The 17,991-nt window shown below is 33.9% G+C and overlaps 1 protein-coding gene across 1 annotated transcript; it reads right to left on the reverse strand.

The window, feature by feature from the left end:
- Nucleotides 1-3,633: 3,633 nt before the first annotated feature.
- Nucleotides 3,634-8,483, reverse strand: LOC107887694 (uncharacterized). Its single transcript, XM_041095419.1, has 6 exons — nucleotides 8,373-8,483; nucleotides 5,617-5,780; nucleotides 5,356-5,447; nucleotides 4,903-4,986; nucleotides 4,600-4,803; nucleotides 3,634-4,029 (listed from the first exon to the last, which is right to left on the reverse strand). Exons 1-6 carry the CDS (start codon nucleotides 8,481-8,483, stop codon nucleotides 3,824-3,826), a joined length of 861 nt encoding a protein of 286 aa, XP_040951353.1. The 3' UTR covers nucleotides 3,634-3,823.
- Between the last annotated feature and the right edge of the window lie 9,508 nt (nucleotides 8,484-17,991).

The following is a 17,991-nucleotide window of genomic DNA, read 5'->3' on the forward strand; positions in this document are numbered from 1 at the left end:
AAAATCATTAAAAACAGGACAAAATTACATACCATGCACTCAATGTTAGCTTGACTGAATATCCCTCTTTCTCTAATGGTGTTTTACATTTTCAATTTAGCAAAAGATGAATATGACAATATTTTGCACATCTTTTGTTATTTAGTTTTCTTTTTAATTACCAAATGATTAAATTAACCTTTTAAAACATTAAAATTTCAATAAAACCATGCCATGTATATCCACTAACTCATTAAATAGTCTAATTACCATTTAAGTCCTTTAATTTAAGATTCCATAGCTGTTTGACTCCTTTAGCTATTAGAACTCAACATTTACCCTTTTTTACTATTTAGTCATTTTCATTTAATTTACTATGTAAACATCAAAATTTCTTAACGAAATTTTAATTTGACCTTACTATAATTCCATAGACATTTAAATAATAATAAAATAATAATTTACTCAGTGAAGTTGTTGTCCCGAAACCACTGTTCCGATGTTACTGGAAATGGGTTGTTACATGGCCACTCACTAGGCCCACTAGCAAAATAATTAGGAGCCGATGGTTTCTCTTACTCATCTTAATCACTGAAAAACATATTGCTACAGTTGGGGTGTAAAACCTCAGTACATGGTCAATACTTTCCTACATGCCTTCACACACACTCCAACTTGCATCTGTCATAAAATGACGCTTCACACGGTTTACATTAGTTAGTACACTATCGAGACAAGCTAGCCACACAAACACCCGAACCTTTTGAGGGGCCAAAATATGCCAAATCTGATACCATATTTTTCCATTCCTAACCATATCCAACCCATAAAAAGATGCATAAGTAGAACGAATTGTAAACTCACCCTTATTCTCATGATCCCACCCCACACAATCATCGTCATCCTGTGCTAATGGGGGCTTATAAGCAGAAATGCAAAAAATAACTGGGTTTTGTAACACTAACCTTAAGACAGGCCAATTTCAATCCCCACTCAGCGTAACCATCTCCTTCAAAGGCACATGTTCCTTAGGTATGCATTCAGGTGTAGTACAATTGTCAATTAGAGAACCCCAACCCTTAACCCATTATCTCTCCAAAAATCAACATTCACTCAATTCCCAACATTCCATATGACACCATCCCTTACCCTACTTCAAATATTGCAACACTTCCATAATCGAGAAGCATTACCCATATGTAAAGTAAAAGGTAATTTACCCTTCCATTTATATTTAGCTCTAAAAATTTGAACCCAAAGCTGATCAGGTTTCTTGATAAGATTAAACCCAATCTATGAGAAAAGCATTGTTAAAATTGTCAAACTTCTTAAACCAAGTCCATCAGACTTCATTTCTTTACACAGATTGTCCCATTTGACTAGATGTACTCTTCTCTTCTCTTTCGTGGTCCCTCAGAAAAAATTACGGATAATCTTCTCCATTTCATGGCACACTCTTTTCGAGATCACTAACGATTCCAATACATAAATAGGAATAGCCGCTAAAACCTCTTTAGCTAAAGTAATTCTCCCAACAATAGATAGTAATTTAGATTTCCATCCTGCTAGTTTTTTCCTCATATTTTCAACTATATAATGAAAGGTGTCCTTTGTAACTCTTTGATGCAAGAACGGTACCTCAAGGTACTTACCTAGATTATCCACATGAGAAAAACCCAGTCCACAACTGATATTTGCTTTCAGTTTATGGGTGGCATTCTTCAAAGAAAAAATATTTAAGTTTTTTATGCATTAACTCGATGTCTAGAAGTGGTGCAAAATTTCCCCATAATCTTTATTTGGTCAACTAATGCAATCTTTATTTGGTCAATTGATACCTCACTAAACAAACACCAAATCACCTACAAAAAATAGATGAGAAATACTAGGACCATCCCTAGACAGTTTTATATGCTTCCACTTCCCATATAGAGCTTCAACATTAATGATTTAGGCCAAAGGTTCCATGCACAAAACAAATATGTAGGGTGAAATTGGATCTCATTGCCTAATACCTCTGGACGGTTTAAACACCTCAGAGTATAACACCTACAATGTCGAATAGTTAATATAATACATAATGATATGTTAGAGATTACCTAGAATAGTGATATCAACTAATGTTTCGTCAATAAACCTCCAGTCTAACCTATCATACGCTTTCTCCATGTCAATCTTCATAGCCATCCACATTTTCTTACCAACTTTCCTACGCATTGAGTGACTGATCTTTTAAGCAACAATAATGTTATCTGTAATACTTCTACTTGGAACAAAGCTTGATTGGTTCGACAATACCCATTTTTGCATTAACGACTTCAATCTATTAACAATGGTTTTTATCATGATTTTGTACAATACCGTGTAGAGACTGATAAGACGAAATTAGGATAATCTCTCAAGGTTCTCCACTTTCGGGATCAAAACAAGCGATTGATCTAATCTTCAAAATTTCTCCTACTCTAAATATTCTTCACAAAATCACAAACATTTCATCCAACTACATCCCATTTCTTTTGATAAAAGGTTGCATAGATCCCATCAACTCCAAGAGCTTTCAAAGGATCCATGTCAAAAACAACTGTAACAACCCGATTTTCAGTGGTATCAAAAATAGTAGTTCGAGGCCACCAAATTCGACGAGTAAGTTCGTAATTATAGTTATTTAATATTTACAACTCAAATGTGATTTTTTTTAAAAAGGTTTTTGATTTGATAATTTATGTTATATAAGTGATTTATTAAGTTCAAGTGGTTTTAGAAAATAAGGTATTGGGACCTTATTTTTATAAACTGAGCATAAATATTTTTATAAATATTTACAGAGTCATTAAGGTGGTATTAAAGTTTCGTTAAGAAATTTTAACGTTTCGATGATTAATTGATTAAAAAGGATCAAATTGAAAAAAAAATGCATTCCCGGGACTCTATTCCGGTAAATTAGATTCATAAATATGTTTAATAAATATTTACAAAGTTAGTTGTGTAGTTAATTAGGTTTTGGTTAAGTGAATTTGCTTAAAAAAGGACTAAATTGCAATAGGGGTGAAAGCTTAATTATAGATTAAATAAAAGTTAAAAGGACCAAATAGGCAATTATGCCTTTTTCTAAAGTTGAGGCGGCGTATGCCTGATAAAAATCTTAGGGTGCGTTTGGTTCACTGTAATGGAATAGGGTTGTAATTGAATAGAGCTGTAATAGAACAGAGCTGTAATCAGTAATTCAATTGTTTGGTTGAATGGAATGGAATAGAACTGTAATAGTATTATTGTGTTTAGTTGAATGAAATGATGTTGTAATAGCATAAAGAAAAAAACTAAAATGATCCGAGTACCCTTAGCAAAATTTTTTTAGGTAGATGATTATGTTTATTGTTATTAAATTTTAATAAGATTATTATTAAAATAATTTAATAAAAATAATAAATTATTTAACCATATTTTAACTTAATTATAAAATAATATATAATTTAATAAAATTCTTAATATAATTATTATTATATGAATTAAAAAAACATAATATATAATACTATAAAAATAATATATAATCTATTTTATTATTTTTAAACTGCAATACATATTTAATGTGCTAAAATATTATTAGTGTAACAAATAATTTAATTATTCTACAATAAAAAAACAAAATATTAGAAGTAATAAATAACTTAAAATTTATATTTCACATCCAAATATAATATTTACATATTAACAAAAAGTTACATGATTTCATTAGTTTATATGTCATAATCCACAACATAAAAAGGTTACAACATTGTAATGACATTTTATCACGTCATTATACCATTCAAATATTACAAAAACAAAAAATTACCAAAATGAAAGTTCATATGTATTGACTTGTCCACTTTGAGGTTCCTGAACCAGATATTGGGAGTGAGTTTTGTGACCTATGAGTTTTATGACCATCAAACATTTCAAGCCCATTCCCAATAGCCTTATCATTTGCAACCAATTTGAAGTGGCATGGAGAAAATGAAAGTACAGGAATTTCCTTCTTCAAAATAGCATTATACCCCTTTAAATAAACCCCTGCATACATGGGAACATTTTTTCAAAAACCTTTTCCATAAATGAAAGTGACAATAGTAATGTCAGTTTTTTCTCCTCTCCTTATAAAACTAACACCAATAGACATTGAACAAAGTAAAGCAATAAGAAGAAACACATTGAACAAAAGGTGAATCCCTAAGTTGGAGAAAGAAACTCCCATCAAAGTATTTAGCAATAACAAATTTGCATCTACAGTTTGCATCTACTAAAAGAAACCTAAATGCTATATTCATTCAATCAAAAGAAACATATATCATAAAATCAATAAATTTTACAAAGTTTCTTTCCCCTTAATACTGGAATGGAGCAAAGAGTGAAGTTTGAGTCTAAACAATATAGTAGGCAGGACATAATTGGTGCATGCATAGAAACAACTCAGCAGACTATTCAAATAAAAATAAGCAGAGAAAAAACAACAATGAGAAAGCAAACAAGGCAAATTATAACCTACAGAATTGCATGAGAATCTGCCATCAAGGCAAATTATTAACAAACAATGAGATATTGCTTGACATGGATGACCCTGGAATAAGGAAAAAAGGATTTTACCGGCTTTGTTAAGGATTGCTTGCAGCTTAGATACATCACGAATTGAAATACAGGCATGAAAGTCTCGACCTCCATGTTCCGATCTTCCGATTAAGGGCTCTGGATTTGGAAATTCCATCAAATGTATCATCTCAGAACCCACCCACAACCAAGCACCTCTGTATGGAAGCTTATCATGTGGCCTAGCCTCATTTATTTCAAGACCTAATTTAACATTTAGAAGCAGGTGCTCAATTTCTCTCTTTCTTTCTTGCAAAAATAAATCAATATCTATAATATGAGTATAGAAAAGAGATCACATACCTAAAATATTCTGACAAAATTCAAGCGATCTTTCAAGGTTTTCACATAGAATTCCAACATGGTGAATACCAACAACTCCATAGTCTACATCAATGACAATATTTAAATGTAATTCCATCCAAAATTGAAGAAGCATCAAATGTAGGAGAAATCAACAAATATAATATACCATTTTCAAGGAACCAGCTTAACTAATCTCAAAGGTTCTAAAAAACCCAATTTACAGAAGTTGCAAATAACAAGTATAGCTTAAATTAAGTTGTCTTGTTATTTTCCAATTTGATAACTGTAAAAACAAGATTTCTGCTAAGAGTAAGCAACAGACAGTATAGAAAATGAAGAAAAGAGCCAATTGTAAAGTAATCCTTTATACTGAAATATCAAAAACAGATAATCCAGAAATGGAAAAAAATGAAGGGACGTGCCTGGGCTTGGAAACGCCAGTTTTTTTACCGATTTTAGTGAGAACGTCGAGATACTGTACTTCTTCAAGGCTCAGCCATTGTTTCTTTCGATGAATCAGACTTAGATGTAAGGAACACACCCTTTTAACCATAAAATAGAAATGGAAAGGTAAAAGACAAAGTTCAAGTTAAGATGATGAAGGAAGATGATGGTGAAGGAAGCAATAACAAAATAGGCAGAAAAAATTTGTGGGTAACAAAAAAAGGCAGACAGAAAAATGAAAGGAACAGCAGAAGGAAAAACGTTTACCTGACCTTGGATGAAGAGGAGGAATATCGGAGTCGAAGGGTACGTGAAATGGCTGCCGATTGAGTGTTTTTGTGGTGAGAATTTGGTAAGGGTAAGATAGGGTTCTTCAAGCAATGAATGGCTAAACGGTGAAGAGGGAAGGGAATAGAAATCCCCAAAAATCTCTACTTAAGCCCGAAATGGAATACACCCGTAATAGGGTATTCCATTGAACCAAACGTCAGTTTATGTGGGCCTGCAGAATAAGCTTGTAATAAGCATGTAATGGCATAGCCATTACCTTCAACCACACATGCTGTTAGATTTTTTATGTTTTAAATATATATAAATATATTATTTAATTATAAAGTATATTATTATTTTATTATATTAATTATATTATATTATTATATTATAAATAAACTAAAAAGTTGACAAATGTATGGTGCATACGATGACACATGGAAAAATGAAATACATATATTAGTAATTATTACATATTTACTTATTATTTAAGTAAATAATATTATATTATATTATTATTTTTTATTATATTAAACTAATTAAATAAAGGAAATAAAGAGAAATAAAATATAGAAAAAGAGACAAATAGAAATAGAATAGGCAAATGAAACAGAGAATGAGAAGGAAAGAAAGAAAAGGGAAAATTGGGGTTTTGAGGTTCCAAGCTCAATTAGTAAGTTAATTTAAGTCATTTCCTTGTAATTTTTGAGTTTTTAGAAACCTAGAACAAAATATTTCATGGTTTATGTTAAAATTTTGGAAGTTATTAGATTTCTAGACATTGATTATGTTGAATAAACAAAAGAATTAGGGGTTGTTTTGATAGACTTGGAGGTTAGATTGTTAATTTTGTGAAGTCTAGGGACTGTTTTGGTGGATTGTTCTTTGTGCTGGAAATTTGAGTTGAATTACTAAGTTTAGTGAGTAATTAAAATACTTTGTACCATGAGTTTTGTTAATATTAGCTTTCAAGCAATTTAATGCTATAAATTAAATTGGCATGGTGTTAAGTTATAAAATTCAAGAATTTAGGGATTGTTAATAAATTATATGTATAATTGGTTAATATGGAAATGGTAAATTCAAGGATTAAATTGTGAATTAATTGAAAGTATGAGTTGCTTTGAACCTTGAGGAATAATTGGTTGAAATGGGACTTTCTTGATTTTAATTAAATAATATGATTTATAATTAAGGATTTAATTGAGAAAATTACAAATGAGAAGAATTTATTTTTAAATTAAAGATATACATAGGCTGTATATTAAGGGTTAAATATTCGGCAAAAGTGGGTTATGTGTTAATGGTGGAATTAACTTGGTTGATATGATGGATTAAATTGTATAAGATGTAAATGTTTTGGGGCAAATGTGTAAAAGTATAAATAAATAGTTAAAGGTATTGAATTGAATGGTATATGAAATTGAGATAAATATTTACAGAGTCATTTTAGAAATGAGTAGAATGATAGTTTGATAATTTTAATTATTAGTGTTTAATTAAGTTAATTAGTATTAAATTTCAATGTGGGATTAGAATAAGGGACTATTTAAATAAATACTCCATTAATTTGATGAGTTTTGGTTAGTGGATAATTATGAGAGAATTATATATATATGTCATTGAGATATTTTGTAGTCTTTTATTTGAAAGAGTTTTGTTTGGGTGTTTGATGTTGAATTTGTGTTATTTTTAGAGTAAAATTTTACTACACTTAAAAAATTAGGAATTTGAGTGAAATTAGAGAGTTGAATTTAGTTTAAAATAGAAATCGAGTGAAAATATGGAACTAATTTTGAAGAAATAAAATTAGTCTCGGTTTAGGGATTAAATTGGAATTTAGTCAAAAGTTGAATAAAAATTGAAATATTCAATGTGAAACTGTAGTGTATTGATGAATTTTAATTATTTTAATTTTCGTAACTAATGTTGTACCGGAAACTTCGACTAAGAAAGGAAAGGATAAAGTCGATGAGGAGTAGCTCGGAAATTCTAATTTGTATTACTATAATTCAAATTTAATTATTATTAATTGTTGAATTTTAATTGTTATACATGGTAAGTAAGAATTGAGGTGAGTATTTGAAATTGATATGAATATTGAGTGAAATTGAAAGTGATTCAAATTGAATTGAAATTGAATTTAGCAATTGAGATGCATATTGATTTGAAAGTGAAAAGTGATTTGAATTAAATAATTGAATTATGAATTATGTGAATTATGAAAAATTTCTAGAGTATCGGAATTGGTTCCGGTTGGCTTCTAATACGTGTTTCGGGCTTCGAGGACCCATAAAAGAGACATTATGATTTAATTATGCAATGTATGCTAATTATTTATTTAATGTTTTGTAATTGTTCTGAAAAGTCTAGTAATGCTCCGTAACCTTGTTCCAGCGACAGTTTAGGGTTAGGGGTGTTACAACAACCTTCTTAAATTCCTTAGACGTGATGCTAGCCTGCAAAGAATTGAACTCAACCTTATTCATCTTATAAAATAAACTTTTCTCTAAGGAGGCTATGTTCGAGCTCCTTTCCTTTGAGAATAGAGCTTTATAAAATTTAGTAGCCATTTGTTGTAACACCTCCGGGTCATCACACCAACTGACATCACTCAACTTTAACATGGTAATCAAATTAGACCTCCTTTTTAGAATAGTGCTAGCATGAAAAAATTTTGTATTCTAGTCACCTTCATAAGCCCATTTAGACTAGGATTTTTGTTGCTAGAGATTCACTTCCTAAATAAAGACTTCATCAAGCTCAGATCTAAGGTCTTTCTCTAAACGACTAAGGAAATCAAACGTATAGATGTCAAGTTTCTCCTCAATCCCCTTAAGCCTGACCATAAGCACCCTCTTCATATTCCCAATGTGGTCAAAAGAGTTCTTGTTCGACTCCTTGACTTTAGAGCAAAATTTCTCAATATTAGTCACCACTCCCTCTCTTAATGACTAGGATTCATTCAGAATCTAATCAAATTGGACATGATCAAGCCAAGCCACAATGAACCTAAATGATCTAGCTGACTTATGAAGAGACTGAGGTCTAGTGGAGATACATATCAACCTGTGATCCGACCCCACACGTTGCAGATTAGACACTAAGGAGTCAGAAAAGGAGACCAACCACTCTCTATTACAAATAAATCGGTCCAGACGTTGAAAAAGAGAGCCTCTGCTCTAAGTGAAGGATGTCCCTTTAAATCCCATATCAATAAGCCTATAGTCAAAGATAAAATCCCAGAATAAAAAATCAACACCCAAACGCAACCCTGCGTGTAACACCAGTCTCCATTACCAGATTAGGGTTACGAGATGCTTCAACACATAATAGAACAAAATCATGCAATACTAATTCATATTTCTCTAAACGATAATCATTCAACAATCATTTAATAAAAAACATGTTATTCATACATTATCGAAGTTAAAACAAGTTTAAATCCATTTACGAATTAGATTTAAACATAAATAAGGACCTATTTATAAGGTTTTAAAACTAAGGATAAGGTATTGATATTGAATAAAGTAGTATTGACATTTTCTAACAAGTATCTGTACGAAAAACATTATCGGTACCATTTTGGCATTATGCCAAATTGAGGTATCAATAACATTTATCAATGTATCGATAAAAAGTTATAGAGTATCAATACTAAATAAAACTATCGATACCAAATCTGTATTCTGTAAATTTAAAAACTGTTCATTTGATATAGTATCGATACTCTAGGTTCTAGGTATCAATACTTTTTAACAATTAGTGAAAAATTACAAATTAAAAATTCATTTCAAGCCAAGTCTATATCTTAGTTCCATACACTATCATCTATAAGTTAATCAAACTTGAACATGGTACATTTCAACCTAAATGTACCTAACCAATATGCCATAAAGCACCATTACATACAATAATCAGATCCAACATCCAAGGTCATTTTCTAACGAATTCAAGCTTAACAAACAAAGTCATATAAAATGACAATATGCTAGAACAAAGTCATAAATTACACTCTTTGTCAAAGCATATGTACCACATATTAGCTATCAAAAGAAGCTATTATATATATATATATGTATCAATTCATAGCATCCAAAACAACAACTCCAACCAAAGTATTACCTATTCAAATATTACATATCACATTTATTTCATCTATATGCATTTCATTTAATCATATAAATATTCCATCACATATCAAGCAAATATCACATTCAAATATTTAAACCAGGCTATGATCAACCACATTATTTTCCACAAACACTCAACTTATATAAAAGCACAAAATATGTCACTTATAAAGAACACTTATGAACAAAAAAAAGATACTCATATTTCATGCCACATATCCTAAATTAAACATTCTCAAAGTCTATCGAAAGATAGCTGGATAGTGTGATCTTCAAGTTGATCCAATCGTCTGGTTCCACAAAATGAAATTTACAAGGAAACAAGAACATGACTCGAGTAAGCTTCAATAGAGTTTAGTAAGTTTATAGGTCGAAAACGACATAACATACATTGTGTTCATAGTTAAAATAACAAAAACAGTTAATGAACCTTAACCCTGTTATTTAATATGATTCAATAGTTGAGTTCCATATATATATATGAGTCATATAATCATTCCAACTATACAAGATCATTTAATATCAAATCTCGATATAATATTGGAAATCATGAAAACATATACAGGTCATCATCAAGGCATCATAATCAAACATCAAGTGTATATCATCATCATGTCATTTAACCATTAAAGTTCAGTCTGGTGAACTATATAAATAGATACGGGATACACATTTGTCCACCCAAAACACATCATAATACTCAACTGAGCTAATCCAACCAAGAACACCCTTGGGCACCAAATGCCTAGCCCGTAGGCTAACATCTCTCCAAAAACACGCTAGGGCTCCAAGTGTCAAGCTCGTAGGCTTTACATCTGCACCTAAAAACACGTTAGGATCATTATACATATAACCTGGAAATTTGCAACAAATGTAGGATTCTGGTATACTTAGTGTATAAAGTCAAGTTATGTAACATCATCTCATCACATATCAATCATGTATAGCACGCAAAAACCTATTGGCATGCCACTTATATCCTATGTTCATCCGGGCTCAATACAGTAATCATATAACATTTTACATTTCAATTCATTTTCTCACCTTGTACCAAGTTGTAACAATTCAAATACATATATATACATATATATTAACATACCACAATTCATAAATAAATATAATATTACAAATTATATCAAATTAAATCATATGAACTTACCAAGATTAAACAACAAAGATGACAATATCAGGGGCTAATAAATAATTTTCTCTTTTCTGCAATTATCTATCGGTTCTTGATCTATATAGTAATTTTTTTTCCAATTATCAGTCTCAAATATATTATAATAGTCCATTTGATGCATATGACTTCTTAATTGGCATTTTTTACAATTGCCCTAAACTTTTACGTTTATTCAATTTAGTCCCTAAAATCGAAACAAGCTTAATTTCACAATTAATCTCTAACTCATATTTCCAAATTTATTTTCATCCTTAACCAACCCTCTAATTCTAAAATTTCACAAGAAAATCAAAGAATTTTCAATATTTTATTTATTTAGTCTTTAAGTTCAAAATTATTCAAAATTACTTTACAAAATAATTCAAATCCATCCAGCTTCAAGCTCAAGCATAAACATCAAGAAAGATTCAAGAAATCAATGAAAAATTTTCAAAACTTTTACAATTTTACAAAATAATCCCTACACTAGATAAATTAAATTACAACAATGAAAAACCGAACAAGTAAACACTTACATGCATAGTTGGAAAGCTTTGGAAGTTTGAAGCTTTATTTTTCTCCTTCAGAGATATTCCGTTGGTGGAAAGAAACAAAGATGACACCTTTTTCATTTGGCTTTTGTTTTATTATTTTAATCATTTTAATTTATTAAAGTAAAACATAAAATTATAATTTAAGCTAATGTATTACCGGATATCAACATTATTATGGTCAAATTGTCATATAAAACCATCTTGTTTTACTTTTATACTCAAATTGCACTTATACACCAATAGTGATTGACTTTTGTAGTTTTTACGATTTAGTCTTTTTTATTTAATTAACTATTAAATCACTAAAATTTTCGAATCAAACTTCAATACAACTATATAATAACTCGGTAAGTATTTAATAAAAATATTTACAATGTTTACAGAAACGAGATTACGATACCTTATTTTTCAAAACCACTTGACTTTAGAGACAACTTACTTGTACTTAACTATTCCTTCAAATAGAAAAAATATCAAATAAAAATTTTATATAATACTATATTTGACTTGTAAATATTATTATTTAATATTTAAGGAATCACTTGTCGAATTTATTTTTCCCAAAACTAATATTTTCAACACTACTAAAAATGGGCTATTACACTACACCACCTTTTCTCTCATCACTAAAGCTATGGCATTGTAATCACCCCATAAGCCACGGTTCATCTCGTTGGGGAGTTTAAGATGCTAACTAGTTCCACAAACACTTATGTTTTGATGCGCAAGGACTAGCATACACCGCCGTAAGCAAAAAACACTGTTTCATACCATTCCTGTATCACCGACAATGAATGAACTGAAAATTAACCTCCACAACATTTAACTTCATTTTATCCCTACATAGAACCCCAAATGCCACATGAAAATCCCTAAGCTTCTACTCTGTACAAAACTTCAAAATTGGTTTTCCGGATAACCTCATCAGCTTTAACCCCGCTTCTAGGAGAACAAGAATATTGACTTCTGTATCTGCAACATATTTTTTAAAATAACACCAAATTTGGAGCTAACAGCTCCTTTGACAATTCCAACATATTATTTTTAATATCCATAAAATCAAAAAGAATAGAGAGTCACTTACTGCCTAGCCGATAAACCACCAGCTGCTGGGGACTCCACACCTCCATGCTCGACTACAATTGTCTGGTTAGTTAGATCCACCCCAACCAGGCTCCCATACGCTGGTTCCATACTCGAGATCTCCTTCTCCATTTCCGTCACTTCCATAGGCACCTCAACAACATTCACAACACAGTGACCTTCACTCGCATTATCTAGCTCTTTAGAAAGAGACCACCCCTTCTACCAATACGGCTTTAGATGGGCGTTTATGCTCCACCCTTTTCCTTACTTTTATGCCCTTTTTTGGAAATTTCTTTCATAGAAATGGCTTTATTTTTAAGTGTCGAAGCACTTTTGGTTGTGCATGGGTCATGCACGCCACCACCCACTTGTTTAAATCACTCCCATCCACAACATCAACAACTGTATGACATTTATTTGAAAGACTAGAAATATTTTCCACTATAATAGGATTAATAATGTCCTTGTCTACCATTTTTTAATCCTTCAGCGCACATGTGGCTTCTTTCACTCCAGTTTTCTCCATCTCAGGCCCATTCGCACCGCTTGACCCAGCTTCCCCTTGACCAAAATTTACAGCTTCATTAAACATACCCACTCACTCCATTTTTTCAGCCCCATTTTTCCTCGTGAAAACTCCCCTTGCCTTGGATACTTTTCTCCTATTCATACAACTTTCCATTATCACAAGTTGTAACCGCTGCAATTTCTTCCGTCAAATCTTCCCCAAATCCCTCCACTTTCGACTCTTCCAAGGTCATCAGAACATCAAAGCGAGTGCTTTTCAGGCTTGATTTATCTCCGCTTGGATTCTTTCCAAAAGTAATTGCTGCCGATTTTCCCTCCGCGCGTCGCTTCCGACCGGGAGCCTGCATCCAGGGGCCAAAACCGCTCTGGTCGGCATCCAAATTCTCACCCGATGACGGTGTCGGCCAGGAATCCCTTGAAGTAGGACGATTCACCTTCCTGCCCTCAACCTCCGATGGACATTCAATTTGAGCGTGCCCATAGCACTCACACTTATAGCATATCGAAGGCAGCCCCTCGTACACAATACGGAATACCATCTATTCCCACAAACTCTTTTAGAGGTTTCAGCAGATCAACAACTACGGTAAACCTCGCAAACTTCCCTCGTTTACCTGCCGTTGTATTATAGTCGATCTTCACCACCCTTCCCAGCGTCCCTGCTATGATTCACAGTAGTTCTTTATTGTAGAACATGTAAGGCAAGCCTGACAAATCCATACCACGATTTTCGAAGGATGCTTTTCTTTCGTGGAGAAGTTACGGCTCCAAGGCTGAACTGTGAGGTCATTATCGTAGACTACCTAGGGTCCCTCAGTCAGCGCTTTGAAGTAATCTTGGTACTCAACAAATTTCACGAGGAAATAGCCATTATCAATATCAATGATTTGGAACGAAACTACTGGCTTTCCAAAGGGTTTGAATTCTGTTGAGAAGAGCTTTATATCCAATTGTACGACCCAGTAGCCTCCGCCACAGTTTGCTCCATGTTCCTATCAAGCATCTCTTGAACCCGATCAGACAAAAATATATCTAGGTAAGGGCCGTCCAATGAAACTTTGACATCCCCTTCTAGTATTTCAAAGTCCTCATTAACCAATCCTTCATTTGTAACACCAACAGAATCCTCAGCAAAACCTCTTACATTCACCATCAGCATCTCCCTGAATGAGACTTTCCTCGACTCAGTATCCTCCATGATCATTTCCTAAGGATTAACCTCTTCCGATTCGTTATTCCGCACTTACTTAGTTGCCCGTTCAATCACTGACGGGATCGCGAGGCAGGACGTTCAAGTGCCGGCAAAGCCGCATCAAACGTAGTCATCCTTCTTTAGTTGAGTTTAGTATTGCATATATAATAATTATTTGATCTACTAGTTGTAAAACTCTACAAGGATAGAGAGTGTAATAAGTTTCATATTTATTTATGTTAAATAAACTTAAATGAAAGTTAAGAGTCATGTAAGTGAAAGGTCAAGAGTTGAAAGGTCAAGAGTTATATTGTTTTTTAATGGGTTTAAATTAGTAGTTTTTTGTTTAGGAAAATGAAAGGTTAAGAGTCATTGGTTTATGGTTATTATTAGATTTTAATATTTTCAATTTTTGTTGTTTTAAATGGTAAACTATAGCCTATAAATAGTTTGTAAGCTTTTGATTTTATATGAGAGAACAATTTTATATTGAGAACATTTTCCACAATTTGGTATCAGAGCTATGGAGAGTGTGACTAGTAATGTGCCATTGCCTCGACTAACAAAGGTGAACTATGAGAATTGGAGCATCCAAATGAAAGCTCTTCTCGGGTCTCAAGATGGTTGGGAGGTGGTCCAAGAAGGTTTCGTAGAACCGACAACTACTGCGGGATATACGGCGGCTCAAAACAAGGCGTTGAAAGAAATGCGGTCGAAAGATAAGGCGGCATTGTACATGTTATTTCGAGCCGTTGATGAGTCGGGCTTTGAGAAGATTGCAAGTGCGACAACTTCAAAAGAAGCGTGGGACATTTTAGCAAAGGTGTACAAAGGAGCCGACCGAGTTAAACAAGTCCGACTTCAAACTCTTCGTGGCGAGCTGGAAGGCATGAAGATGAAGGAATCAGAAGGTGTCTCCGACTACATCACGCGTGTTCAAACCGTGGTGAACCAACTCAACCGAAATGGAGAAGCGTTAACTGATGCACGAGCTGTGGAGAAGATTTTGAGATCGTTAACTGACAGTTTCGAAAATGTCGTATGTGCCATAGAAGAGTCAAAAGATCTAGCAACGCTTACAGTCGATGAACTCGTCGGTTCTCTCGAGGCACATGAACAACGTAAGAAGAAGAAGAAAGAGGAGACACTCGAGCAAGCACTTCAAACCAAGGCATCAATCAAAGACGAAAAGGTTCTCTATTCTCAAAGCTTTCGAGGTAGAGGTCGTGGTCGTGGAGATCGAGGAAATGGTCGTGGTGGAAAAGGTCGTGGTCAAGAAGGGAATTATGAAGAGAAGGAGCATTCAAACCAACAAAATTGGCGGAGAAGAAGACGTGGTCGTGGAAGAGGCGGATGGTCGAATTATTCCAATGTCGAGTGCTACAAGTGTGGCAAATATGGTCACTATGCGAAGGATTGTAACTCTGATAAGTGTTACAATTGTGGTAAGGCAGGACACTTCGCGAAAGAATGTCGCTTCTCGAAAAAGGTGGAAGAGACAACCAACCTAACCACGGAAAATGAGGAGGCAAAAGAAGGTTTTCTCTTGATGGCACACAACGAAGTCAACACCAACAACAACATGGTGTGGTACCTTGACACGGGTGCAAGCAACCATATGTGTGGGCTCAAGCACCTATTCAAAGAGATGCAAAAGGTTGAAACGGGACATGTGTCATTTGGAGATGCGTCGAAGGTTGAGGTAAAAGGCCAAGGTACCATTTGTTATTTACAAAATGATGGGTTAATTGGGTCAATCCATGATGTGTATTACGTACCAGACCTCAAGAGCAACATTTTGAGTATGGGGCAACTCATGGAAAAAGGTTATTCGGTACTTATGAAAGATCGGGTGTTACACTTGAAAGATAAGGAAGGGTGTTTGGTCGCTCGAGTTGAAATGGAGAGAAATCGCATGTTCAGGTTGAATCTGAGAAGTGTTCGAGAAAAATGTTTGCGAGTTGATGTTGAAGACAAGGCGTTGCTATGGCATCTCCGTTTTGGCCATCTACATTATGGTGGTCTAAACAAGTTGGCAAAGAAGAATTTGGTGCATGGGCTACCAGACATGGACTATGAGGGAAAATTTTGTGAAGAATGTGTGCTCGGTAAGCATGCGAGAACTTCGTTTCAAAATAAGGCAGAATATCAGGCTAAACAACTTCTCGAATTGATTCATACCGACATATGTGGACCAATCACCCCTGAATCTTTTAGCGGTAAAAGGTATTTCATTTCTTTTATCGATGATTTCTCACGAAAAACTTGGGTTTATTTTCTTAAAGAAAAATCCGAGGCATTGGAGGTGTTCAAAAAGTTCAAAGTGATGATGGAAAAAACAACTGGTAGACACATCAAATCTGTACGATCTGATAGAGGTGGCGAGTATACTTCGACGGCTTTCATGGAGTATTGTGAGGAGCAAGGCATAAGACGATTCCTAACCGCACCGTACTCTCCCCAACAAAATGGTGTGGCCGAGAGGAAGAATCGGACTATTCTCGACATGGTTCGATCAATGCTCAAGAGCAAGAAGATGCCGAAGGAATTTTGGGCGGAAGCCGTGCAATGTGCCATCTATGTGCAAAATCGATGTCCACATGCGAAGTTGGATGATCAAACACCACAAGAAGCTTGGAGCGGACAAAAACCATCAATTTCTCATCTTAAAGTATTCGGTAGTGAGGCCTATGCACATGTGCCGGATCAGCGAAGAACGAAGCTCGAAGACAAAAGCAAAATGTTTATTTTTATTGGGTATGATGAGAAAACAAAAGGATACAAGCTACTCGACCCGATAAGTAAGAAGGTTGTGGTAAGTCGTGATGTACGATTCAATGAAGCAAGCGAGTGGGATTGGAATAACTCAACGGAGGTTATCACCAAAGATGGAGGATCATCAATCGCTACACCAACAATCATACCGACAAATCCTGAAACTACCGATGATGAAGATGAACCGCACCAACCAAAAATGCGAAGTTTGCAAGATTTGTACGATTCAACAAATGAGGTACATATTGTATGTCTTTTGGCAGATTCCGAGATTATAAGTTTTGAAGAGGCTGCACGGGACAAGAAGTGGCAAACTGCTATGGATGAGGAGATTAAAGCAATTGACCGCAACAACACATGGGAGTTAACAGAATTGCCAAAAGGAAGTCAACCCATTGGTGTGAAGTGGGTGTTCAAAAGAAAGATGAATGCTCAAGGCGAGTTAGAACGGTACAAGGCGCGACTTGTTGCAAAGGGATATAAGCAAAAGGAGGGGATCGATTATGATGAGGTATTTGCTCCTGTTGTAAGAATAGAGACAATCCGGCTGCTCATTGCACAAGCGGCACAATTTAAATGGCCAATATTTCAAATGGATGTCAAGTCGGCATTCTTGAATGGTGTGCTCGAAGAAGAAGTCTACATCGAACAACCACCCGGGTACATGAAAAATGGAGAGGAGAAAAAGGTGCTGAAATTAAAGAAGGCACTTTACGGGTTGAAGCAAGCACCGCGGGCATGGAATACTCGTATCGATACATACTTCAAGGAGAATGGGTTCAAACAATGTCGTTATGAACATGCCCTCTACGTGAAGAAGAATGGAGGTAATATGTTATTTGTTGCTCTTTATGTCGATGACCTCATTTTTATGGGGAACAATGGTAAGATGATACTGGATTTTAAGAGCAAAATGACACAAGAATTCGAGATGACAGATTT

This window comes from Gossypium hirsutum, chromosome A03, assembly GCF_007990345.1.
Source record: "Gossypium hirsutum isolate 1008001.06 chromosome A03, Gossypium_hirsutum_v2.1, whole genome shotgun sequence".
Classification (NCBI taxonomy): domain Eukaryota; kingdom Viridiplantae; phylum Streptophyta; class Magnoliopsida; order Malvales; family Malvaceae; genus Gossypium; species Gossypium hirsutum.